This window comes from Gadus macrocephalus, chromosome 15 (genome assembly GCF_031168955.1).
Source record: "Gadus macrocephalus chromosome 15, ASM3116895v1".
Classification (NCBI taxonomy): domain Eukaryota; kingdom Metazoa; phylum Chordata; class Actinopteri; order Gadiformes; family Gadidae; genus Gadus; species Gadus macrocephalus.
In genome coordinates, this window is record NC_082396.1 from 19,931,179 (window position 1) to 19,958,109 (window position 26,931).

The following is a 26,931-nucleotide window of genomic DNA, read 5'->3' on the forward strand; positions in this document are numbered from 1 at the left end:
TGTGGCCGGTTAATACGCCCGCCCCGGCGATGACTGTTTTGTTCTTGTTTTCTTCTGATGGTGAATTCTGGGGGGACCTGTGTAGTGACCGTAACATAATTCACCTACAGTATTTCGTTATGTGTTGTTCTTTCAATTGTGTTGTTGTTTACTGCATGTCATTTACGTTCTTGGTGGTTCAGGGATCGCGGTCCCTTTAAGGATTACGAGCGTCTCATGACGTCACAGCCCATGCGGGATTTGTTTACCTTCAGCACGCTTTGATTTCCGGTCTTCCTCTTTGACAAAATAAACGAGTCACACGGCTGTGTGCTCAACGTGCAAAGTTGTGTTCTTTACTTATTGCAATTTCCACAATGCAGCCTTTCTTGATGTGTAAAGGGAAATCTTGTACCTATTTTAGAACATTATTCCATTTTTCTTAGAACCTAAGAATTATCCATAAGTATGTACCGTCATACCTACATCTCTGACGTTTATAACAAACCGAACCGTTTGAAAAATCGGTTAAAAATTGAGCAAGTTATGGTTATTTAAAAAGTACATGAATCACTACCAACACAATGTTATTGGTGAGCAGCTTACTGTGGTAAGATGGCCGCCAGTGGTGACGTTCGACTCCATTGGCCAGCACCGCAGACGAGGCATCTAGTTAATGTATATATCTATGGTTTCACCGAGCATGCATCGGAGGTGGCTCTTGTGTACTTGCAACCATAGACATCTTATATGATAGACGGAGCATCAAATGCTCCGCCTACTGGCGCTGACGAGATGCGGGGCCGCCATCTTGGAGTGGTCATCCGCTCCACTCAGTGTAATCCGTTTGGCTGGAGCAATGAACTCAGCGCATTTAATGAATCATACCTCACTGAATACCACTGATTTTCATGCAGTTTTTTGTCATACGTGTAGCTATGATAAAGGCCACATGGTTTGGCGTGTTTTATTATTCAATACTAATTATAACAATAGTACGGTAATGTTAAATCTTGCTTGTGAAAAGTAATCCCCCGATTCCTATTATGGATTGTCCGCCGATTTGAGCAGGAATACGCTGAACAACAGCCCGGCATCCTGTTTCTGCTGCTGTTGCTGCTCCCGGTTGACCACTCCAAGATGGCGGCCGTATTTCTCGCGTCCCAGCAGCCAATGCTCCGTCTATCTATAAGATGTCTATGCTTGCAACCGCTATAAATCCCAGGATGCATTTCGCACTCACAGCAGTACGATGGCGGACAATATGGAGAAGACGCACAACTGTAGCTTAAGTTACTCTTAACTTATATATATATATATTTATATAATATATAATATAATAATAATATAAGATAATATATAAATATATATAAAGTTGTGTGTGTATAGCTTATACACAATGCAGGACACGCATGTCTTTTCAATTTTTATTCATTCAGAATATTTACATACTATTTGAAAATGAAAGAGGCTGGGATTTTGTTTATATCATTTGTTTATATTGTTCAGTAGTATATGCCTAAATGAGGCCGTAGCACAGTTAACGGACGAGCAGAGGTGGTGACGTCATCGAGTCCGCTGCTGTTCCTATTGCAGGTACGTACTCGCGTGCTCGCAAGTCTGTGCTTGAAGTACGGACTTGCCAAGTACGTACTTGCAAGTCATCGAGTCCGTAGTACGCGTGCTAGGGATTGAGAAACGCCCATACATTTAATGATGGAGTCTCCGGCTTTCTTTTAGAAATGTCAACAATTTATTTGGGAGTTAACATAGAAAATGTAACATTCAAAATTAATAAAAAAAACTTGATCAAGGAAATGTAGCATTTAACATCAATACAAGCTCCAGCTTGTGTCCGGTTTGTTTACATGATGTGGGCGCATCTGTCTGCGTCACACAAATACCCGGCGCATTTACTGACGCAAATGACGCTTAGAAATGTTCAGCGTAGTGTCCGAATTCTCGTTTGTTCGTTCCCTATATAGTGCACTAAATCATAAACACTATATCGGCCGATATATCGGCATATCGGATTTTTAAATCACAAAATATTCGTATCGGTATCGGCCTTAAAAATCCTTACTTACCGTTTAAATACGTCTCCTAACTCCCCCTCAAATCTCCCCAAGTCCCCTCCACCACCACTAACCATTTAAATACGTCTCCTACCTCCTCCCCGCAGCAGGGGGCGCTGAGGGGCTGATCATTGTGTGCTACACCACTAAATGGGAAAGAAGAAGACAGCCATTGAACCACATGAGGAAATCGCACATACATATTGATAATCTCAAAACACGTTCAGTGAATGGAGAACTTTGTGTGTATTTTTGTCTTGTAAATGTATTTTATCCTGCCGATTGATACCAACTCAACATGTGCCAGGTCGACGAAGAATACAATGGTCTGCTGGAGAGCCCAGTGGCTTCCAGGTGAGCAGATTATCTCTGATATAATTGTATATATTCTATATAATATAAACTCTGTCTGACAGCGACTGAATGTGTTTTCGTGTCTTTGTCTTTCAGCGTAACCAAAAATTGTAATAAGTGCAAGGAGACCACAGCAGCGCTGGTCCTGAAGCCAGGAGAAAGCCTATGCAGGTAGGATACATGAGATTTTATACTGCATCACACAAACACATGGTATACTTTATACTACACGCACGCACGTACGTACACGCACACACATCGATATCATATGTGTTTGGTCCAAATCATTCATGTCAAGAATTAAGATTAAAAAACTCAAATAACGTCGGTCATAATGGTTTAGATCAAGGCTGCAGATAGCCATAACCGTCCCAAAACCCAAAGCATCTTGGATGAGCCTTTTTGGTTTTATAATGGAAAACGAGTGATAAGGGAGGCGTTATATTTTTCTAATGTGAGTTAGGTGGAGCAGAGGGACATAACATGACAGATAGGAATGGCCTCTCTGAACTTCACATGAGGTCTTCATGAGTTGTTTCTAGTCCCAGAAAACAAAATTATAATGGACTGTGGTCAAGCCATCCCCAAAAGGTTTTTACATCATTGTTCAGACATAGTCCTCGCAATGTAGAACTGTTAAACTTTGAAATTCTCTACAATGATTCAGTAAAAATGCTTGTGGGTAAGTGTATGGTCAGATATGTCCTGATCTCAAATATGTCTGATTTGCATTTTTATGTGCATTTCATGTTTACCAACGAGTTAAAGCTATCTTGACAGCAGTTAAAATGTATTGCATTCCTCTTTTTTGCCCGAATACGGGCTTCACATTTCTGTCTTTTGATGATTTTTACCGTTCGTACCTAAATTGATCATACAAATAAATCGACACAAGCCATCAACATATTTGCGTTAACATTTGAGGCACATTCTTAGTTTACCTTATGAAAATATCCAACATAAACAGAACCTAAACCTATTATCTGAGTTCTTTCATGTGCCGTCTGGCTATGTCAATCCTTTGTGAGCCTGTGCACCCAGCATTATAAAGTAAAACAGGATGAATACAAAGGACTTTATTTGAACCAACTATGAAAGTACTTGGTTTCTAGTAGGCCTACAGGAAATTTGTGGGGAATAAACACAAACAGAATCTCACTATAGAGGAGAAAAGCTGAAGCAGTCAGTGACTTCTCCCCGATCCCAACTGCATGTGCTGAAGCATCCGCAAGGGCATATTCCGTCACTTTAAGACTGCCGATTATGTACTGCACAACTTGGCTCCATTGATGTCCATTACGTTGGATGCATTGTATTATATTCTGTTTTTTATAGCGATAGTACAAGTATTGTGGTCAATATATATCAAATTATGTTTGTTTTTTTAGGGGCTGCTTCAAGGAACACTTTGTACACAAGTTCAGAGCGATGCTTGGCAAGAACAGGATCATCTTTCCCGGGGAAAAGGTAAGCTGTGTGTGTTTTAGTTCAAAATCATTCATACGATGTGTAGGCTAGATCAGACAGACTAGGTGTGTGAATCAAAGCTTTTAAATACAAGATAAAATGTATCTATCCAAATATAGTAGGTTGGACATTGGAAATTATAATTTGTATAATGTTCAAAAGAATTTTCACCTCCAAGCAAAGAAAGAAACAAAAACGTCTGGTAGGATTCAATGTCAAACCAGGTCAAACTGTTCGCTGGTGATGCATTATCTTGGGGATTAGGGATAACTCGCCGTCAATGATTTGATCCAACTGAATAAGCCTGACCTACACATAAAAATAGAATTTACCCACATGCAATATATAGACTAGAAGGCTATCAGCAGGGGATACTATAAATGATCATAACAAATATATTTTCCATTGAGAACACAATATCATATTGACAAGAAATAGCAAGGTTTTTGACTTTTTTTATAATTGTGATACACTTCAGGGTTTCCCACAATTCCCACTTTTTAGTAGTGGATGTAAGGCTGTACCCTAAAATTGTAATATTCCAACCATTCCCAGTCTACCCACATTTTTTGCAAACCAATTGTCGTTATTAACAATTATCAAACTATGAAGGCAAATTATTTAGCTTGCTTGATTGGTTTAATTTTTTCTATTTGGAGACTTTGCCTAAACCTACCTCTTCTAAAACCTCTATCCTTGCTTTACCTCACTTTATTGGCTTGAAATATTGACCTAATATTAGGTATAATATGTTTTGCTAAGGTCCAATAATACTACACGACTACCAAATGATTATATATTCGGTGGTATTCACTCCAAAACCGGTGTCCTGGTGATGTATAGTTAATTGAGAAAATACGTCTACTACACCTCCCAAGAATATCTTTCACGGAATAAGATGTAGGTCCTTCCCTTATAAATTAATATGAACCTGCCCCCGACATAAATGTCAAGTTTTAGTCTGGTCTTTCTTTTCTTGGCTAGGAGCAGAGAACATTATAGTGACTGTAGTAAACATTAACAATTTGTACAACTTTTTTACATCAATGAAAACAATATTCTACATGAGGTAGTGCGCTTATTCAATAGAATGAGATTAACAAACTTTGTTTTTTACTAAATTTCAAGTCAAAAGAAAAGCAGTGCGTACACATTTTGAAGCTCAGCTTGAAGAGATGCATAAATACGGTACTTGGAAAGCAGATATAATGTTTTCTGGGAGTTTCTTTTTTGTTGCAGGTCGGTTCTCCTCTGCTTCTCCCTGGTACTATATGAGATATAACACTTATGATCATGGTCAAAAATATTTCCTATCAACTGAGACTCTGCTATTCCTGAAGGACTTTTAGCTCAGAGGGGGATTAGTTTAGCTTAAAGTATTACAAATGGATATGGGGATAATAATAAGACAGTGCTGTTATCAATAAGTGAAATGCGCCCCCTGGTTTAATTCTTCACTGATGTTGAAGCGGGAGCTCTCGCCAACCTCTTGAAATAGTGGTCAGAGTGTCAGTACTTCTGGGGCTTTGCTAAATCTATCGTTTTCGTACCTTTTGTGGACTGTTTTGTAACACCACTTGCAGTGTTACAAAAGGGGTCCTGCTGTTTTCTTTTTCAGTCTTAGCCGTTAGTTTCTATTTGCCAAATACACTGATGTTCCCATGGCCATATTTAACTGTTGATTTTGACAGTTTCTGACATTTAAATGTTGGACTTATTTGTCCTTGTTTCATATTTTACTCTTGCAATATTCTACCCTTCGGTGGTGCTGTGTCATTCCAACGTCTTAACATTTCAAGACCTCCATTTTCCAGGTGCTTCTGGCTGTGTCTGGAGGTTCCTCATCCTGTGCAATGCTCAATCAAGTTCAGGAGGTATAATCACATTCATCCGCTTTCATCCATATTAAACACTAATTTCAGGTTATATGTTGATTGATTCTTATTGAATATATAATATTGCATGCAATGGTATCAAGAAAATGGATTCTGAATTGCGACGGTTTTGTTTCCCTTTTATCAATGATGTTATTTCGGCAGGGTCTGGGTCAAAATGCTCACAAGAAGCTGAGATTCAAGCCTGGAATTGTTTACATTGACGGTAATTTGGTGTGAATGATTTGTTGTTCTTGAATATGGTGTACCAGTTTATTGTGCTGTCTCTGTAACATTGGCTGTGTCTTCTCTCCCAGAGGGCTGTCTGCTCGGCCAGTCAACAGAGAAAAGGCAGAAGACCATGGCACAAATCAACTCTTTGTTTAAAATGACCGGCTTTCCTCATCACATCATACCACTAGAAATGGTCAGTATTCCAAATAGTGTGGATTTAAATTATAATGGTAATTATAATGGTAATAATTATGATGGTCAATATGACAAACCAAAGAATGATTTGAGGGATTTGTTAGCCCCAGAGAAGAACATTTACATTTAGGGCATTTAGCAGACGCTAAATGCCCTAAATGTCGAAGAAGCTGTCTCTTTTCTCGGGCTAACAAATCCCCTAAATGATGGTTAAGTTTGTCATTGACCATCTATACAATGACTCATCTTGCTTCTCCCATTCAAATGTTAATAGAAAATATGAGGAGAAAATTGTAAGTAGCTTTTTAATAGGCACATGTCAGAAAAACATTATGAATGCAGTCCATTTACCATTTTATGAATGCTTTTTTTTTTTTTTTGCATCATGACTTTGTTGAGTCAACCAAAGAAATGAGTATGCCACTACAAGTCAGCACTATAGAATACAACAGAAGAGCAGTTGGCCTACATTATGTTGTTTTTTATATAAAAAAGCAAATGGGCCCTCACGATGGATCCTTTGATTGACTGCTGCTCCACTTGGCTCTCTACTCTAATATATACAGGGGTACAGTGGTATATAAAGTTGACTAAAAAGAGAAATAAAAAATCATCTTTTGGAAATCGATATTAATGCCTTAATTAAACAAATGAGGAAAAATCCAACCTTTTAGGCCACCAATTTTCTTTGTGAATGAAAAATGTATCGTAAATAAATAAATGTTCTACATTAAATTACAGGGTGCATAAGTATAGGAATAGCTGTAAGTTAGCCTAATGATTTCCCAATGCAAATCAAACCAGCTAATAGGCTAACTAAAAAGAACCATGCCAACTCTAGGTATGGTGAAGGGTAAGTGATGATGTGGTGCTATTTAAATTACGAAGGCCTAGGTGACTTTATCAAGATGCATAGTATCCTGGATCCATGAAATATATGGCCTTTAAAAATCTGTACATGCCATTCTGCCTGCCTCTATGGGAATTTAACATAGGGGTTCCTATACTTATGCACCCTGTATTTTAATGAAGAACGTTTATTTATTTACGATACATTATTCATTCACAAAGAAAATTGGTGACCTAAAAGGTTGTATTTTTCTTCATTTGTTTAATTAAGGCATTAAGATACATTTAGAAAAGATGATTTTTTTTTTGTCAACTTTAGCATGGGTGCATAAACTTATTCTTACATATGTAAGTCCTTGTCTTCTTCAGGTCCTTAACCTTCCTCCTTCAGTATTGGAACCAGTGCATTTGGCAACGGATGACCCAGCTGGTAGTTATAAAGAGGCTGTGGATCACTTCATGCAGAGCAGTCCCGTCCACTCTGTGGACCCCCGAGTGGACCGGTCAGAGCTCAGTGCTCTGACTGATGGGACAAATCCTCAGCTCATTGCTGAGGCTCAAACTCAAACACTGCAGGAGTTGTTTTCCAGAGTGAAGACTCTTACAGCTAAAGAAGACCTGCTACACACATTAAGGTAACAACAAGTAATACCATTAATAACCATTTCCTTTATTTATTTTGTTGGGTTCATTTTGATATTTGTTTAAATGACTGGTGGTTTGCTAAGACCCTAGGTTAATTGTTGACCTTATCCAGGTCACCTAATTATCTACATCCTCCATCGTTTTTGTTCAACTCATCCCCTCTCAGAGTATGGGCCAGTTGGGGCCAACCAATACAATCCATTCTATCCACCAGTTCAAGCCCCATAGCCGTGTCTCTGTTCTGTCCAAAACAGACGCTTTGTATTTGCTTACTGGTGTTGGACTCAACAAAGATACAGCTATGCTAAGCATAGCTGCTTAACCTTGGAACATAAGTACACAGCGATAGGGGAAGAGTTGAAAAAAAATCTTTGCTGATTTAAAACGTTGGCAATGTCTTGGAAAACAACCAAATCCTTCAATGAATAGTGAATCTGAAATTGGCATCTTATTGGCAATAATGTTTTGGCTTTTGATTAAAATGTAAAAAAAACAACATATATAATTATAGCTTTTTTTTTTACTATGAAATTCCTGCAGTCTTCAACAGTCCTTTCTCTTCCTTGTAACCCCTCCTAGACGGCACCTGCTTGTCTCAACGGCTCGTACTGAAGGTTACAGCAAACTGATGTTAGGCGAAAACTGTACCAGACTGGCTGTCAAACTCTTGGCTAATATAGCCCTGGGACGAGGAGCGCAGCTGGCTGTTGACACTGTAAGAGGAGGAAAAACCAAGTTCATTATACATTCCACTTTGAGTTGTTTGGCTGTTTGTAAGGCTGCTCAATTAATACAAATAAAAATGGTGTTGCATATGGCGGTTGGCTTGTTGTGTTGTACAGGCTTTCTGTGATCCCAGATACGGGGACATCGTCGCAGTCAAACCGATGCGGGACTATACTGCCAAAGAAATCTCTTTGTACAACTACATGTGGAATGTGCCCTATGTCTTCATACCCAGCTTAGAAACAAAGGTGAGATTGCAAAAATATAGCTATCTTAAGGAATGAAATATATTTTTGTTGAAAGCATTTATTTCTGCATTTCAACTTACTTATTACAGACTGCGGACAAGTCAAGCATCCAGCGACTTACAGAAAGCTTTGTTGTGAAGCTCCAGGTGGACTTTCCTTCCACAGTCAGCACCATTTACAGGCAAGTATGGGGGAACGGCTCAGGAATGAGGTCTTTAACCGTTTTTGGTTAAAAAAAAGTACTTGTAATTATTAGTTAAAAATATGATGTATTACAAATAGTAAAAGTAGAGTGAACCTTAAACCCTTGACGAAGCAAAACCGAGGGGGTAAGATCCCTCGTCGTCACGGAGCTGGCTTTCTTGTTTCACTGGTGAAGGCGGGGCTACGCACGGAGAGTAGACCTCATAAGAAGAATTTGCATACTACGAATGTTTTAATTTTAATTTTTATATGATTGAAGTGACTTGCATTGAAGATTGAGTATACACCTGAGTGTGGGCTAAAGAAGCGATCAACTCTTTACGTGCAAAACTGCCAACATATTCTTTATTTTGCTGAACACTTGTTTTTTATCCCAACAAAAGCCTCGTAAGGAAAGTTCCGCTGCGTCTTTCTCCTAGTTCGCACCATCTTTCCCCGTATTTGTTTAATGCGACTGCATCACCTTCTCTCACATGATCAGCAGCTCGTGGATTTCACAATCTCCCCGGCTAGAACTGCTCTATGGGGTCAGAACAGTCCTTAAAGGCCCACTATGCAACTTCGGGCATTTCTTCACTGTTTTCTTGGTTTTGGCACGCACATTTCTCTACACAGCGCCCCCTACAGCTTCGTAGTAGATATTTTACAACACTGTCATAACAACTCGTTGACGACCCTTCCCCATGCACTTCTACGCGAGCCATGTGCATTTGTTTTCAAAGAAGCCGGCGAATGCGTGGAGCCATGTCCGAAGTAGATGTTCATAAAGTGAAGGCAAGGTTATACATTTTTAAAATGGTGTATTTGTATTGCAATAAACATATATCCATCCTTTTTTATAGTTGACGGGGAGAATTTATATCCTAGATTATAATATTTTTATTTTAGGTTGAACAGAACAATCAGTGTAAGAGTGTTGGCCAACATAATAATCTAAATAAACAAGAACCTGGATTCGGGGATTCAGTCTGTATCTGCGGGACGAGACAGACGAACAGCAAAACACCCATGGAAACAAAGGTGTTTATATGGTTGCAACCAAGCAAGCTAGAAACATACAGGGCTCACAACATAACGGTCGAGAAAACAATTTTTACAGGGCTCACAACAAAATGGTTGAGCAAACACATTTGTACAGAGACTATCAATATCAAGAATATACCACGAAGACAAAGTTCACCCAAGGGTACTTACAATTTCAAAAGCAACACGGACAAGTCGGCGTCTGATTTGCAGTCTTCTTTTTCTTTCAGTTCCTTGCTATTCCTGAAAAGCTTGCCCAACGTTTACTGGCCTCTCTGTCGGTCAGTCTCCCTTTTCTCTTCTTCTGTTCCTCCGACATTGGGTTTCTCTGTCTCTTTTTAGTCGGCTGATCTATGATGAATGTAACAATCCCTTAGTTACTTGTGTTTATATCGAGCCGGTTCCGTGTTTGGGGGTCTGTGCCGTAAAGCAATTCGTTACTTCGCGAGACCCGAGACTCCCGCGAGAGTGGGCGGCGGGTCGCCGGCAGAAACATATTCCTTTTCTCCGCCAAGATGCGCAAGGGGGAGTCGAAACAACCAACAATCGAACAAAAATGTATAATAGAACCATCGCAATGACTCTTAGCCTGTTATATTAAGGTAAATCAAGCCAAAAAAGTTGCATAGTTCCCCTTTCACTCGTGTCTGATCTCTTTTCTGGTCCATTCTTCTTTTGTTCCACCAACAGTCGCCTCTTGGGTCCCTTATCAGTCGATTGATCCATGATGAATGCAACAATTGCCTCGCAACTGGCTGTTTATATCTAGCCGGTGCCATGTTTGGGTGTGTGTCTGTGCCGTAAAGCATTTTCGAAACTACCATCTGACTACATTTTCGAGGCGCGATTGGATACTTCCGCTGCATCACATCCGGATTGTGTCGGTCCGAAAAGAGCAAGTTGCATGTATGCGCTTTTTCCTTGGAGAGGTGACATGGGGCAATGACACACCCACCAAACGACCCAGAAATGGTTGCAGAACCATCAGAATAACTCTCAACCAGCATAATTAATGTAATTTTGGCTAAAAAAGTTGCATAGTGGGCCTTTAATAATGAATGCACAGAGAAGGATTCACAAATGTATTTTGTGATTTACATCTTCTCTTCTCACAAATACGTTTCAATGCACACACAAATGGATATCGGTATGTATAAATGTAAAATAAATCCATAAACAAATACGTTTCACAAACACATTTCTGAGCCAAACACAAATGTGTCTTTTTTTTAAATAAATGCAATATAAATCAATAGATATATGAATTAAAAAAATATTTGCAATTTTCATCTAAAATGTGTTTGGATTTTGTTACATTTATATACACACTGTTAAACTTGAATTAACAAGACGCTTTTCATTTGTGAACTTTGCTTTTGTGTGTGAACTGGTGTGGATTTTTGAGACTCTCCTGACGTGGCTGGATTCGCAAATGCATTTTTTTCCACAACGAACTCTCTGTAGCCAATCAGATGCCTCCCTCGTTTTCAGCCAATCACATGACTACAGTCCCGACCTCTGAACAATAAGTCCAGCCTCCGAGCCTCCCGGTTCTCTCGGTCAAATGTCTGTGGGAAATAACCTGGAGTTTTTGAATGATCGTACATAACAATCTCTACGTGGTGAAGAAGTAAAAGCTGCGTCACGTTTTGAACTGCACACTTTTTCCATCTAGTTTCGATTATTAATGCTACTTTTACGGCACAGACAAACTAAAAACCCAGTCACTGCAAGTGCTGTGGTTAGACTTTAGGGGCATCTAGTTCTGAGGTTGCAGATTGCGCTCAGTCTTGGCAGCAGTTGATTTGGATGTCCACATCCGAGAGAGGGTTAAGCTCTAGGACACTTAAAGTATAGGGCCATGGTGTGTGGCGCATTTCATTATAACATGGCTCATTATAACACTTATTCACAGCAACGAGGCCACAAAAACAGGATCCTTACTTTCTAGGGATTATACACTTATTAAAACAACTTGTATTTATTACAGTTATGCCGGTTCTATTCTGCTAGATGCCTGGATTATTATTTATGTTTTTTGAATTTCAACTTCAGGACGGGTGAGAAGCTTCAAACTGCCAGTGTCACTGAAGACATAGAAAGGGCCCCTCTGAAGTGCCTCTTCTGTATGTGCACCTTGGATACGGCTCTGGGTGAGTACTTTATTGGATGCATTTTATTCTGGATGATGAAAAGCGCTCAAATGGCCCACAGCAAAGGTTGTTTTGCACAATTCTGTGTTTCCCTTCAGGCGTTCAGCTTTAATTGATATTCTTTATATAATTTGTTGTTTCTATTTATTGTGTAAAATGAGAGCTGGAGGGCAACTGTTTTGTAAAATAAATTGGCTTTATGGGATGACCTCTCATCTGGGTGAGGGCTGCCTTTCTCTGCAATACAAACCACACAGATCTGGAGCACCCAATATGAAGCATCATAAAGGCAGTACTTCAAGTTAATTGATTTGACATTAGACCTGGCTAAGATGTGCTTGGGCTTAGTCCCTTGGCGTGGGCAGTAGTTCATGACGGTCACCTCCCCTGTCGGGTCAGGGGCCCTTTGAGGACGTTGGCGAGCAGATCAGGGCCGAGCACATACATATTTTGGAGCAACTGGCGGTCCAGCTACCTCTGTCACTTTTTGCCAGAGCATGTGTTAATAAGGTCAGACAACATGTTATTTTATTTTGTTTATTTTATATTTATTATACAGGAAAGTATTAAAAGTTACAATTTAAAACGGGCCTGTCTCAGTAAAATAGCTGCAGGTTCCTGTTCTGCAGCACATATAACATGTAACAGGGACAAGGCACATCACACGTCACATTTACATACAACACATAACAGGGACATAGCACTACAGACATCAGTAGGACAATCATAGCAGACTGAGCACAGATCTATATAAGTCAGTGTTTGCAAGTGTATGTGTTGAGGAGTAACAGTTTATAAGCTTTTTTGAACTGTGTGTTGGATTGCCATCCCAGAATTTGGTGAAAGTATGGGTGAAGGACCTCTGCCCATAGCCGTTATTGTATGCGGGCACTGGGTGGAGGGCCATGGAGACTGATCTAGTGACTCTCACTTGGGGCATGTTATGTGTTGGTAAGAGGGAGATGAGTATTTGTGAGGTGCTGTGTTGGAGTTGAAAATAAAATGTGATAGCATGACTGTAAATACAATTTTGAAAGGACAGAGCGTGTGATTGAGTTACTGCAGTGCAGTGGTGTGTCCATTTTGGAAGATTGCTGTGGATCTTTAAAGCTCGGTTGTATAGCCGTGCGATGGGTTCAGTTACTTCCTTGGTTTTGAGAGACCATATTGGTAAACAGTAGGTTTTGGAACCAGTAGAGGATAGGTATGGTCTAATCTTGTTATATACATATAGTTTCTGATTTAACTTTTTAGTTAACTTGGAGGTGTGTTCACGGTAAGTGAGGAGTGAGTCAAATAATACACCCAGATACTTGTATGTTTTGGCGATGACAAGATTTTGATTTGAAAAGGTGATGGGGCTGGTAAAGGACAGATGCTTTCTGGATGAGTGGAAATGCATGCATTGAGTTTTTGTAACATTAATGGTTAATTTATGTTATTTAACCACTTATGCAAAGATTGAAGATCAGATGACAGTTTGGAGTTTATGGCATCAGGGTTAGAGTCAGACAGAAAGAGCACAGTGTCATCAGCATACATTAGGCATTTAGAGTAGTTACACACTTGTGGGAGATCATTAATGTATAAAAGAAAAAGCAAAGGCCCAAGGATACTTCCTTGTGGAACACCCATGTCACACCCTAAAGCCCAGTTCAGACCAAAGATTCACCTTGCAACGGCTTGCAACTCGCAACTCCTTGCAACGAGACGGGCTGCGACGTTCTAAAACTGGGCAGTTCACACCGGCTGCAACGCGCTGCAACGGGGTGCGACGCTAGGTGGTTTCCATAGCAACTGTGAACGCTCTGGCACAGCTGAGAGCCGCAACATCATCATTTGCGTAGGTTAGGGATTAGTTAGGTTTGCGATTAGTTAGGTTTGCAATTAGTTTTCTTTTTATTTTACTTGAGAGTAGGCTAGAGTTACTAAGTTTTGTCATTCTCCACTACATCTGCATTGGAGTAAATAGCTGGAGCTTACAGTTAGTTTAGATTACCCGTTGTTGGATACATTGCATTTTCCGTTAGTTGAATTTCAGATTGATCTGTCTTAGTTCACCATCGGCTCAACTACTTGGAGATGGATAACTTAATTATAAACAGGCCTAATTATGTTAGTGAGAGTGAAATGGTCGCAGTTTTTGCTGTGGCTTTAATCATGAAAAGGAGAAGACGGCGAGTTATAAAGCCAAGAATATGGAGCCGCAGTTGGGTACTTCAGCGGCAGAAACAGGGTGCCTACGCCAATCTGGACAACTCACATCTGACGTCGGCTCGACTTCGGATCTTTTTAAACTGGAGTGGACAGTACGGTACCGGGACGGAGTAAGGCCGTGACGTACAAGTTGTTCTGTGCTGTGATTGGCTGAAGAGGAATAGTTAAATCGCCGCGTTCTAAAACTGGACCTTGCAATTTGACATGTTCAATCTCTGGCGACTCCTTGCAACGCCTTGCGACGCCTTGCAACTCCTTGCAACGGCTTGCAACGACCCGTTCACACCGCCCCTGCGACGTTCTAAAACCGTCTCGTTGCAAGCCGTTGCAAGGTGAATCTTTGGTCTGAACTGGGCTTAAGGGCTGTGATGTTGCATGGTCAATTTTGACCACTTGTGATCTGTCTGTTAAATGAGAGGAAATCGTATCTAAAACAGAGGGTGATAGGTTAAAAGAGTGAAGTTTGGATAATAAAATCAGGTGGTCTACTGTGTCAGACGCTTTACGAAAATCAATAAAAATTGCTCCAGTGATCTGTCTTCTATTTAAAGAGTTTTGAATTTCCTCAGTGAAGAGTAGTAAAGCTGATGTGGTGGACCGCTTTGCACAGAAACCATGTTGGCAGTCACTTAGCCTGTTGTTGCTTTCAAGATAGGAGCTTAATTGTTTGCATAAGGTTTTTTCAAGCAGCTTAGATATTGTTGGGAGTATGGCTATAGGTCTACAGTTAGAGACGGACACGGGTTGTCAGCTTTGAAAATTTGTGAGATTTGGGCTGTTTTCCAGCAGGAGGGGAAAATAGACAGCCTAATACAAAGGTTGATTAAGTGGTGGAGAAGAGGTATAAGGCTGTTAGCATGAGTCTTCAAAAACATAGTGTTTAAGCCATAACTATCACGACTGTGGGAGTTTTTTTAGAGCGTTTACATTCTTTATCAGATCGTCTTGTGTGATATCAAAGACAGAAAACATATCAGTTGGTGAGGATGGGGGAGATATGGAATGAGAGGAAGTGGGAAAGACGGATGCTAATTCTTGAACTGATAATATGAAGTATTCGTTGAAGGCATTTGCAATCTTTTCAGAGTATGAGCTAAGACTGCCATGTAGAGAAATCTGCAAATTTGGGCTTTTTTTTTTTTCATTTCTCCAGTGATGACTTTAAGAGTCCGCCATAGAGACTTTGGGTTTGAAGCGGATTGGGTGATTTGCTGTTGGAAATATGTTGTCTTAGCCTTGCGTAGTTCAGTAGTGCATTGATTTCTTATTTTTATGAAGTGATTTTTGCTCTCAGGTGTTCGATGTAATCTGATTTGTTTGAGAGATTAAGCCTTCTGTTTAAGGAGTTTGAGTATCTGAGAGTTTAACCATGGTAATTTAACCTGCCGAGGGCGTACCTTACCAACAGAGGTATATTTATTTTGTATTATGTTAAATTTAGTGTGAAATTGAGTCAGAAAATCATCTGGAATTCCTAGTGATGGCTGATCACTCCAGTCAATTGCTCTGAATTCAGCATTGAACTGCGGTAGTTTTGACAGTGGTATCTTAGGTTCAGAAAGATGGGCATGATTTCTTTGGTGGTTTTATTTTTTTTCTGATTGCATAGACAAGCAGATGATCAGATATATCTGCGTCAATCACACCGGGGAGTGCATATTTAGCCGGATGATTAGTGAAAATAAGATCCAGAATAGAGCTGCGTGTCTGGCCTATTCTGGTTGAATCTTTAATTAGTTATAGACCAAGTTTCATTGCAATGGTTTTCAAATGCTTGGATACAGCGTCATTCCAGTCGAGGTTAATGTCGCCCATTATTACAAGCTCCTTAGTTGTGACTGATTTAATTATGTCACTGAGATAGATAACGGCTTGCGCTGACATTAGGAGGCTTGTAGGTGACAATTGAAGTTATCGCGTGTTGCGGCGTGAAGTTAATTGACAGTTGTAGTGTCTCCGTCTCAGTGTCGAGTTTGCTTAGTGAGTGCGTATATTTCTGACTTGCATATAAAGCAACTCCGCCACCGGATTTGTCGTTGCGGTCTTTGCGATACAGCTAATAATTTTCTATAGAGAGGTAAGAATCAGGGATAGTGGAGTTTAGCCATGATTCTGAGATTGCCAGTACATCGGATTTTGACTTTGCAAGTAATCATTTCACATAGTCTAGTTTAGGGACAGTCTGTCGGTGGACCATCAGGTTAATCAGAGATGCACGATATCAAGGCAGAGTCTGACGGTTTCATAACGTCCGTTGGTATGGGCCTTTACGCATCTGCCTAGTCCGAGGGTAATGCTCCTTCCAGAATTATTCAACAAAGTAGCGGACACATCAAACTGGATTGACCTTGTGTTGACCTGTTTGAGGCCTCACTGCGTTGGCCCCTTTACTTCTCATTGATGGAACATAAGTCCACTGCGATGCGCTGGCTCATGCCCCAGCAGCTGCCTTTTTGCCTTAATCCCTGTGGCCCCTTTGGTCCTGCCCCTACTCCACAAGGGGCTGGGGGCCAACCACAGACTGCTTTTAATGGCTGACAAATGGCCTGGGAGAAGGTGGTTTCAATTACTCCAGGCTTCTGGACAGGTGACCACGGCACCTCCATCATGGCAAATCTGGGGCCGTATTCACAAAGGATCTTGGGGCTAAAAGTAGGTCCTAACTGGCAAATTTAGGAGTAACTCCTAAAAATAATGGGCGTGTCACTCTTAAATTTAGGACTCCTAACTTTTTTCACTAAGAGCAATTCACAAAGTATTTTAGACCTAAAAGTAGCACCTAAGTCTAGGAGAGCTTAAAAGTCCTCAAGAGGACTCCTAACTCAGTAAGACCTATTCACAAAGAATCGTAAATGCCTGCGAGACGAAATGTTAGGGTATTAAACTTGTTGTGGAGTTAATGCGCGATGCAATAACATCCCCGACTAACAGGAATAATCCGATTTAGTCCCGAAATAAAATGTTTGGCCACGCTACGTTATTTAGCAACAGGGGAAATGCAACTTTGCAATGCCGACGATTTAAAAATATCGCAACCATCAGTCAGCCGTGCCATAAACTTTCCTTTGGACATTCAACAATTACACAGGATCAAAGCCAACTTCATGGCAATTGCAGGTATGCCCGGTGTGGTCGGTGCTATTGACGGGACGCACATAAAAATAATTGCGCCATCAAAAGACGAGGACGTGTTCGTCAATAGGAAGAAAGTGCATTCCATCAACACGCAGGTTGTTTTTGATGCAAATTTTAACATAGCCTACTGGATGTTGTTGCAAAGTGGCCTGGATCTTCAGCTACCCATGATTCGGGCATTTTAATGGTGAGCGGTCTGAGGCAGCTTTTTGAGATGTACCAGTTGGGTGTCACTTGCTGGGAGACAGTGACTATCCATGCAAGGCGTGGCTCTAGACACCCTACCTCAATCCACAACCGGGAGCACAGTTAAAGTATAACATGTAAGTGATTACGCAGATTACGCTTAGTCCTATGCGTAAAACACATCGTATTGGCTCTTTGACGCCTTTTATTTGTTGAATCCATATTTATTATTGTTTACTGATTTCTTCCATAAATGCTAGAGCACACAAACATACACAAAATATTGTGGAGAGAGGAATTGGGCAGATGAAACGTCGGTTTCATGTCCTCCACGGCGAAATACGCCTCACCCCAGAGAGGGCAAGCACAGTAAACACTGTATGTGCCATTCTACACAACCTCTGCAAGCGGAGGTACATTCCACAGCCAGACGATGATGATGATGATGGCGATCAACATGACAATGAATTTGGCCGTGTGGAACCGAGTGGACTGGCATTTAGGGATCACTTTTGAAACACATTTTAGGTAAACACCTTGGCACAAATCAGTCAACACTTGTGTAGTTCATAACATTTATTTTCTTTTAAATTTTACGTATTTTTATTGTTTGCTTTCTCTCTCTCTTGAACGTGCAGGCTACAACGTCATTATCGTGGTCTGCACAAAATTGTCATCATGCGTGTATTCTGCTAACTGCACTATAACTACTTAATAGGAATTCATTTCTAGCCTAGGCTATTTCCTTGTTTTTCGGTGATTCAGTGGGCTCGTCTGAACAACCAATCACCGAACTGACCGCTTCTAAACTCGTGCACGAGAATTGACGTAATCCATAGCAACGGCGCGTCACTCTTAGTTCACTCTTTGTGATTTATCCTTAGTAAGAGTAGGTCTCAGTGGCTTTGTGAATAACTTTTAAGAAAAAACTCCTACGTAAAATGTTTAAGCGCGAGTTAGGAGCACTCCTAGCGGTAAGATAAAATGCTTTGTGAATACGGCCCCTGGACTCCTAACTGGAAGGCAAGGCAACTTTATTGATATAGCACTTTTCATACACAAGGCAGACTCAAAGGCAGTATCCGACAGCCCAACCTCGGTCGGTGACTGCTCTGGGTTTGGCTCATAAATGGCGGGAGACAGGTTTTAGCTGTCGGTGACCAGCATTAGTTGATACCAACTAGATCAAGACTAGAGCACCATCAATGAAGGCTCAAGGCTGTTGTACCACACTAGTTGACAAGGTTCTTGCAATATCGGCTGGTCTGTCAGCTTCTACAATGAAGGTATACCTGGCTGCCATTTCAGCCAGCCACATAGAGGTGGATGAAGAGACAATACGTCTCACAGCATTTTTAGTTGCTCCATCAATTGAGATCAACCCACGGTTGAGAACTTTATAATCTTTGGTGAGACACTGGTCCCAGCCACCATTTGAACCTCTTGGACAAACGGATTAGAAATTGCTTCTAAAGGGCCTTCCTTCCTAGCTATTGCATCATGTCAAAGTGTGAGTGAGCTCCCTGAACTGAGCTTCAGTTATTATCCTGGACCCTGAGGGAATAGGGGAAACTCTTTGAACTAACTAAGGGTGTGTTCGAAACCACCTACTTGCTTACTACTCTTACTAACTATGACGTCAAATTGAGTAAGCAGAACGTAGTAAGCGAGTTTTAGGTAAGCGAGTAGTATCCGAATTAGAGCCCGACCGATATAGGATTTTTAAGGCCGATACCGATACGAATATTTTGTGATTAAAAAATCCGATATGCCGATATATCGGCCGATATATATATAAAAAAAAAAAATCCAACAAAACAAACAGATTTCCCTAACATTGGTTATTTGTAGTTATCCTTTAAATCCTTTTCACTCTCAACTAACACGTAACAACAGCAAAACTGGACATGGTAGTCATGAATTAAGTCATGCTTATCGACTTTAGAGAATTGATGGGGATGTTCTTTTAATTGTTATTCAAGCAATGTATGACAGTTGCCAACTTACCATGAACACACTTGCACACATGAGCTGTGTTGGAAATCATTCCCTATTCACTCCCTCACTATTCCCTATATAGTGTTTATGATATAGTGCACTATATAGGGAACGAACAAACGAGAATTCGGACACGACGCTGAACATTTCTAAGCGTCATTTGCGTCAGTAAATGCGCCGGGTATTTGTGTGACGCAGACAGATGCTCCCACATCATGTAAACAAACCGGGCAATCCCGAGGAAAGCTGGAGCTTGTATTGATGTTGAATGCAACATTTCCTTGATCAAGTTTTTTTTAATTAATTTTGAATATTACATTTTCTATGTTAACTCCCAATTAAATTGTTGACATCTCTAAACGAAAGCCGGAGACTCCATCATTAAATGTATTCGTTTTCGCGGTTATTCAGCTTCTTCTTCTCCTCCGGAAGAACACTACCGCATTGCATTGTGGTATACGGAGTAACAAGTAGGGAACATCGTATGTACACTCAAATTTTAGTGCATGAAATTAACCACTGAGAATTCGAACACCACTGCAAAATGGCGAGCACCCTATATAGTGCACTATATCCGTGATAGGGAATGATTTCGAACACAGCTATGAACAACACCGATGATCTCCGTCGATCTCCGTCATTCACTCTGCCTGAATCAACTTTTTTTTTCTTTTTTTTTTTTATATTCATTTATCGGCCATTATAATGCCGATACCGAATAGTTTGAAAAATGCCTAATATCGGCCGATAATATCGGCCTGCCGATATATCGGTCGGGCTCTAATCCGAATGTCTTCTACTTCCGGAAAGATTTTGTGTAAGCATCGCTAGCTTACTAGACGTACTCAACCGCCCCAGAATGCACTGCGTCTATTCAAAAGAACAATGGAAGCAATGGCGCTAAACGGGGAGCCGCAGCAGCAGTGCTTTTAATAATTGTTTTTAACATATCACCGCAAATCCTTAGGTTGAAGATGTACTGTGACGTTAAATGTGACGTTTATATATTTATTTATAATATTTATTAACGGCGCCCGGCCGGTAGGTTATTGACACATCATTTGATTCACGTCATCTGAGGTGGTTAAGTAAGAACGGTCTTCCGAACGTCGATTACTCAAAATGGATTACTCAATCATTATTTAAGGATTCGAGAAGTAAGCCAAGTATTGAGTAGGTAGTAAGTAGTAAGCAAGTAGGTGGTTTCGAACACACCCTAAGTTTCAAGTCCTGGGACTTCCCCTAGCCCTTATCAGGTATGACTCCCTTGGAGGTATGGCTACCCTAACCCTTGAGAGCTATTCCATCTTATGTAGCAACCGCTGTCTTATCGAATCCACCAGTTCTTAATGGTGTCTCCCTCATGGCATTGTTGTTCTAAGTCCTCAAGGTGCTATTGAAGAATGAAGGACTGCCAAAAATCACCAAATTATTAACCTTTTGCAATTTCCATTGCATCTCCTCATTTGACTTTGTAGGTGAGACCTCAGCTTTCCAGGCCACACTTATCTCTGAGCAGCTTTCCAATGTGGGGACAACTCCGATGCAGGGTATGGAGATTTGTGTGTGTGTGTGTGTGTGTGTGTGTATGTGTGTGTATTTGTGTGTGTGTGTGTAAACTTTGATTGTTTTAATTCCAGGTTCCCTTAGACCCGACACTCAAACAAAATGTGGCGCTCCTTGTGATCAGCAAGATGGAGAGGAGCATTGTCAAGCACAGGCAGTTTGCTGCTCTCATAAGTAAGAAATATTGTGTTTTACTTGTACTTGGGAAATTGTTCGAATTTTTTATTTTTTCTAAATTATACAGTAACACTTAAAATCGGTGTAAGTCGTTTGCTAATGCCCATTAACTGTGAATGAGCAGCCATGTTCCCAGGAAGCTCTTTCCCCTGCATGAAGTCTGCATTATATGTGCTTCTTGTTCCAGGGGAGGAGATTCTATGAATCTTGAAAGCTTACTGTGTTACAGTTGTCAACAGACTGTCAAAGATATGGTGAGGGAATAGTATGTTACTATTATCCATTATTATAATTAGAATTCTTATTCTCCATTATTATCATTCGATTTGTTTATGCATCATATATTTCCAATTTTTTTATTTACTTTCCTTCCTAGACATCAGTGGAGTTTCTTCCTCAATACATAATGTCTGAGGCCCAGAGGAGGAATAGAAGGTGAGAAAAAATGTAAAAAAAAATGTATTGCATGAGATGATTAATTTACTGTTAGCCTCTGAATCCAAAACCATTACCGAAGACGAAGTTTGACGTCATGAAGTGAGATTATGGGATTGGTTGTCGTCAACACTGCTGCCGGTGAAAATCGTGACGTGACTCAGGCAAAAATCATGTTAACGGACAAGTTCATGTATTTGTTAAAGGTCCCATGACATGCTATTTTATGTATTCTTTAATATAGGTATTAGTGGGCAACTAACACAGTATTCAAAGACGTTCCCTAAATTCAGCCGTGGTGCAGAGTTACAGCCACTCCGAGCCAGTCGCACATTGAGCTTCCCCCAAATGCGCTGTTTCGGTGGGCGTGTCAAGGAGGAGGGTGGGGGTGTGGCCCTGAGCAGCTTGCAGCCACCATGCGCTCTGTTTACAGTGGATGTATCGCAATGGCGAGCCGCACACAGCCTTTAGCCGTGTTCTGTAAATATTCTAGAACACACGGGAGTCCTGGAGCTCTATATCTAAATATTATCATATAGCCTACACAGATATCTATATCATATAATATATATTATCACGGCCAAAAGCTGTGTGAGCCGATATTATGAATCTCAAACGACCGCGTTGGGTTCTCCGACGTTCCTGGTTCTTCAACGTCCACATCAATGTGAATACACACACTGTAACGCAAGTGTTTCTTGTCGGTTCTTTGACGTGTCTTGTATTTCCACAACGAGACTGTCGTGGGGGTTATCTGAGCCATGGTTGAGAAGGAATTGGGGGAAAGGAACTTTGATTTGACTCGCTGAAGTACATGAACTGCGACATGCCGCCGGTTGCCGCGAGGCACCATCGCCGGGCAGCCGGCAGCAGGCAGCGTGCGGTTCAGTCGACTTCAGGTTGATGTGAAAGTGGAAGAACCAGAGACGTCGCAGAACCCGACAAAGTCGTTTGTGATTCATAATATCGTCTGGAGGCGCACACAATATGTTATATGATATAGATATCTATGTATATGATATTATTCAGATATAGAGCTCCAGGACTGTAACGCAAGTGTTGTACACTTCCTTGTTATTTGGATAACCGTTCTGCTGTTGGTGTGACGTCGGACTCTCGTATCTGGTATTTCTACAACGAGACTCGTATTGAGGGTTATCTCAGCCAAGGTTGAGAATGAATTGGGGGAAGGAACTTTGGCTTTGACTCCCTCAAGAACATGAACCACGACAAGGAGGAGAAAGGGATCTTTGCCGGGCAGCGCTTATGCACCTCCGGCTCAAGCGGGAGACATTCGCCGCCAACAATCCCTTTCTCCTCCTCGTGGTTCATGTTCTTGAGGGAGTCAAAGCCAAAGTTCCTTCCCCCCAATTCATTCTCAACCTTGGCTGAGATAACCCCCAATACGAGTCTCGTTGTAGAAATACCAGACGTGTTATGCGCCATCACACCAACAGCAGAACGGTTATCCAAATAACAAGGAAGTGTACAACACTTACGTTACAGTCCTGGAGCTCTATATCTAAATAATATCATATAATACATAGATATCTATATCATATAACATATTGTGTGCGCCTCCAGACGATATTATGAATCACAAACGACTTTGTCGGGTTCTGCGACGTCTCTGGTTCTTCCACATCAACCTGAAGTCGACTGAACCGCGCGCTGCCTGCGGCCGGCTGCCGGCTGCCGGGCGATGGTGCCTCGCGGCAACCGGCGGCATGTCGCAGCTCATGCAGGGACGCAGGAAGTCATATGAAGGGGGGGTGCTGACTACTGAATTGTTGAGCGGGGGGGGGGGGGGGGGGGGGTGCAACGCTCCTATAACGCGCAGCGTGATGCGCACGTTATAAGAGCGGCGGCACTGGGTGCTGTATGTAATTGAATGACGGAGAAAAAAAATAAAAAAACGCGGCATTGCCTGAGTTCAAGTGTTGTAGTTGCGTCTATTGTCCACTAGGGGGGTGCTGCAGCACCCGGAGCACCCCACTTCCTGCGTCCCTGAGCTCATGTACTTCAGCGAGTCAAACCAAAGTTCCTTTCCCCCAATTCCTTCTCAACCATGGCTTAGATAACCCCCACGACAGTCTCGTTGTGGAAATACAAGACACGTCAAAGAACCGACAAGAAACACATGCGTTACAGTGTGTGTATTCACACACACACACACACATGTGGCGCTCGCACGGTCGAGTCTCATTGGCGGGCCAACGTCTCTGGGCGGGCCAGGCAGAGTAAGGGGAGGAGCTGAGATTCCTCATGACGTCATGAGCACAGATTTCCAAATCAGCGCGCTTGAGCCTCCGTTTTTTCAAAGGCGAGCAGAACAGCTAGTGCTCGTTTTACACCAAACGCAAGTTTTAGCCACTGGGGGACCATAGGCAGGCTAGGGGAACTCATATTTATGTTAGAAAACCTCATAAATTGAGATTTTCATGTCATGGGACCTTTAATGCAATTAACGGTTCAGAAGAATTGCAAAAAGCAATTGAAGAACTGCCTGGCCAATGGAACTCTAGTTTGGGTCTAATGTGCATATGCAGTTTATAATACAGATTATAATAATGAATTCGGCCAGCAGTGTTCTCTGTGGGGAAGCGAGAGAGCGAATCAATGTGTTCACACTGCTCTACAATGAAATAAGATTTTACTGTCCAAGTAAAGTATGTGTTGGAAACACTGCATTAGCTTGGTGGCATGAACAACTTCTCAAAGTAGATGGGTTGGTATTGAAATCCCCTAAAACAAAAAGGCATGACGACGTTGACATGCTTCCAAATGTAGCCGGGTGTTGGTGTGAATAACACTGGATATAACTGCAGTGTTTCCCCCAGCACTGTGTGGTTAAGGCGACCGCCTTAACAACAATAGGGCCCCGCCTTGACTACCAATGTATAAAAAAATATATATATTAGAAAATAATTAAAATAAATAATATTTTTTATTTAAGTAACCCTAACCTTAACCCTGTGAATAATTCAAGCTGTATAGCATCACAACCAATAAAACGGATTGAAGTACTCATCTTAACTGAAAAGGCAATAAGAGAATAATGAGGTGTTACAATCGCCATCAAATAACTGGCACATTGCATTCTAGCTTCCGAGCCCAGCAGCAGCAGTTATATTAGTAGAAGTAGCAGCAGTAATACAAGTAAAAGTATTCAAAGTGGCAGCAGTAATGTTAGAAGGGGCAACAGTAATGTTAGAAGAAGTAGTAGGATTTGTAGTCGTAGAAGTAGCAGTAGCAACATTGATATCAGTAGAAGCAAGAATCACAGTACAATAGAGATGTTGCGGACCAAAGCCCCCCTCCTTGTGTTTCAACCACATGCTACCTACAATGAGTTGTTCCCCATATCTGATAATTCTGTTGTAAGTATGTTCATTTCTGTGTGTGTTTCTAATAATCATCCGTACGTTTCTTATTTCTGTTGCTTTCGTTTTTTCCTTTTGTAGATCTCAGATTAGACATGAGATCAGCGAGTTCCTGCTGACTGAAGACGGCGACTCCCCAAGCATCAAAGCTGATTCTTAATCCCTGGAGTGGCATACCTGAATGGGAACAAAACCCCAAAAAAAAAAATTTGGTCACTTTGTTATTGTCATTTAGTATATCTTCCTTTGTATTTCAATCCTATTAAGATTAATCTTGTATTGATATGTTTCTTTGTGAACAATAAAGCTTATATTTTCACTCACTATTGTGTGTCTAAAGGCATTCAATCCTGTATAACCTAAAGATGAAGTATGTCAGGGATGGTTGGATAACTTTAACTGTTGAGGGCTGTTGGTTCCCTCAGTAGATCGAGGGTTCAGCCTTCTCCGTACCCGTTGGCTTAATGATCAGATTGCCTCAGCCTCTTGAGGGGAAAGGGCAAAGAGCTCTAGATGCTGCTGATGTTGGCCTTTCTCTTCCTCTAGGTGTGTCTTAATTCACAGTCCAATGCTCTGAGAATGGAAGAGACCAAATGAATATATATAATTGAAAATAAAATGGCTTATTGGTTGAGCTATGACATTTATGGGGACCCCCAGGTCACCTTAATTACAAAGCTTACTGTAGGGCTACGACCTGCCGTTTGATTTGTCATTTTTTCCATTAACACTGCTGATTTGAGTTTTCATCACCAGGTTCAACGCGCCGAGCTGCGGACGTCGCTCCGCTGCTGTCGGGCTTAAGTTATACTCCAACTCCATCTTGTGGTCATGCAACCGTTGTACAGCATGTTTTTAAAATTGTTACCTTCATTTAACTTTTTTGTCATCTTTTCTTGAAGTTATCGGTGAATTGAATCAGTATTTCCTTGACTCCTTTCCAGACTCTCTATGTTCCCACACAAAGAAGGGATCCCATTTGGGCTGGCTTGCTAAAGAGGATAATGTAGCTAACAATAAACAACGACTAGCCAATTTCATGACACAATCACAAAGACGAACGGGAACGCTGTAAATGCTCCGAGATCAAAAATTAGGTCAAAAGTGCAACTCGGAAGGCTGGTCCGAGGATTCACCATTAGCATTGTAGCATCATAAGCGTGAGGTCTGATTGAGCGCAGTCGAATTGTTTACCGACCATGAAAGTAAGATAACTCCATCAATATGAAAGATTGCTCCATATAACACCAACAACGTAGTAAATGTATGTAGGCCTAGAAAAAATAAAGTTCAATGTTATTGCTTAAGAAACAGATTCCTTCCAACTATTTACGAAAAATGCAATCAATAATTTATATACAAATAAATGGTTACATATCGACCAGCAACGAAGTTCTAGTAGCCTACCCACATAAATAATTGTAATACACCAACATTGTTAACTGTAATAAATAGCTAAACAAGCAAATGAAAAATTAAATACCAACTCAACTGAAAAGTTTATTGGACTATTAACAATATTCTAAAAATGATACCGTAATGCACCCGTTCTTTGTCGTTGGATCTTTGAATAAATGGATCAATAAATGGTGAATCCCAATGATCGCAACTCGCAAGCAGAGGAACCGTGAGAGTTACTGAGCAGCAGCTGAACCAGTCTAAAAATCCCTTTATCACCAAAACACCTATAGTGATATAAAGTCAGTACACAGTGCCTAAAAACCATCAACGTCATTCATGTTAAGCAAAAGGGAAAACCTCGGACACGGGAAGTTAACGGAGGATCTGTAGTCAAACAGTATCAGCTG

The 26,931-nt window shown here is 41.0% G+C and overlaps 1 protein-coding gene across 2 annotated transcripts; it reads left to right on the forward strand.

Annotated features, from left to right (window-relative positions):
- The first annotated feature begins 2,190 nt into the window (after nt 1–2,190).
- ctu2 (cytosolic thiouridylase subunit 2 homolog (S. pombe)) lies at nt 2,191–25,317 on the forward strand. Of its 2 annotated transcripts, none has more exons than XR_009529149.1 (16): nt 2,191–2,408; nt 2,505–2,579; nt 3,797–3,875; nt 5,690–5,749; nt 5,915–5,975; nt 6,067–6,176; nt 7,397–7,662; nt 8,252–8,387; nt 8,515–8,646; nt 8,736–8,827; nt 11,929–12,026; nt 21,041–21,130; nt 21,213–21,302; nt 21,493–21,559; nt 21,682–21,740; nt 25,205–25,317. XR_009529149.1 is itself a non-coding variant. In XM_060072415.1 (16 exons), the coding sequence occupies exons 1-16, from the start codon at nt 2,353–2,355 to the stop codon at nt 25,281–25,283; spliced, it is 1,542 nt and encodes a 513-aa protein (XP_059928398.1). In that variant the 5' UTR covers nt 2,192–2,352; the 3' UTR covers nt 25,284–25,317. The 2 variants fall into 2 exon arrangements, 1 of the variants encoding a protein (XP_059928398.1); XM_060072415.1 differs by having other exon boundaries at nt 2,192–2,408; nt 21,041–21,112; nt 21,203–21,302.
- The last annotated feature ends 1,614 nt before the right edge of the window (nt 25,318–26,931 follow it).

What these genes read in the sequence shown, in the direction of transcription:
- ctu2 (XM_060072415.1), top strand. Translation starts at nt 2,353, where the DNA reads ATGTGCCAGGTCGACGAAGAATACAATGGTCTGCTGGAGAGCCCAGTG. An exon ending in TGCTCAATCAAGTTCAGGAG is followed by an intron (nt 5,750 to 5,914) that starts GTATAATCACAT and finishes TTATTTCGGCAG; the next exon opens with GGTCTGGGTCAAAATGCTCA. An exon ending in AACAGACTGTCAAAGATATG is followed by an intron (nt 21,560 to 21,681) that starts GTGAGGGAATAG and finishes TTTCCTTCCTAG; the next exon opens with ACATCAGTGGAGTTTCTTCC.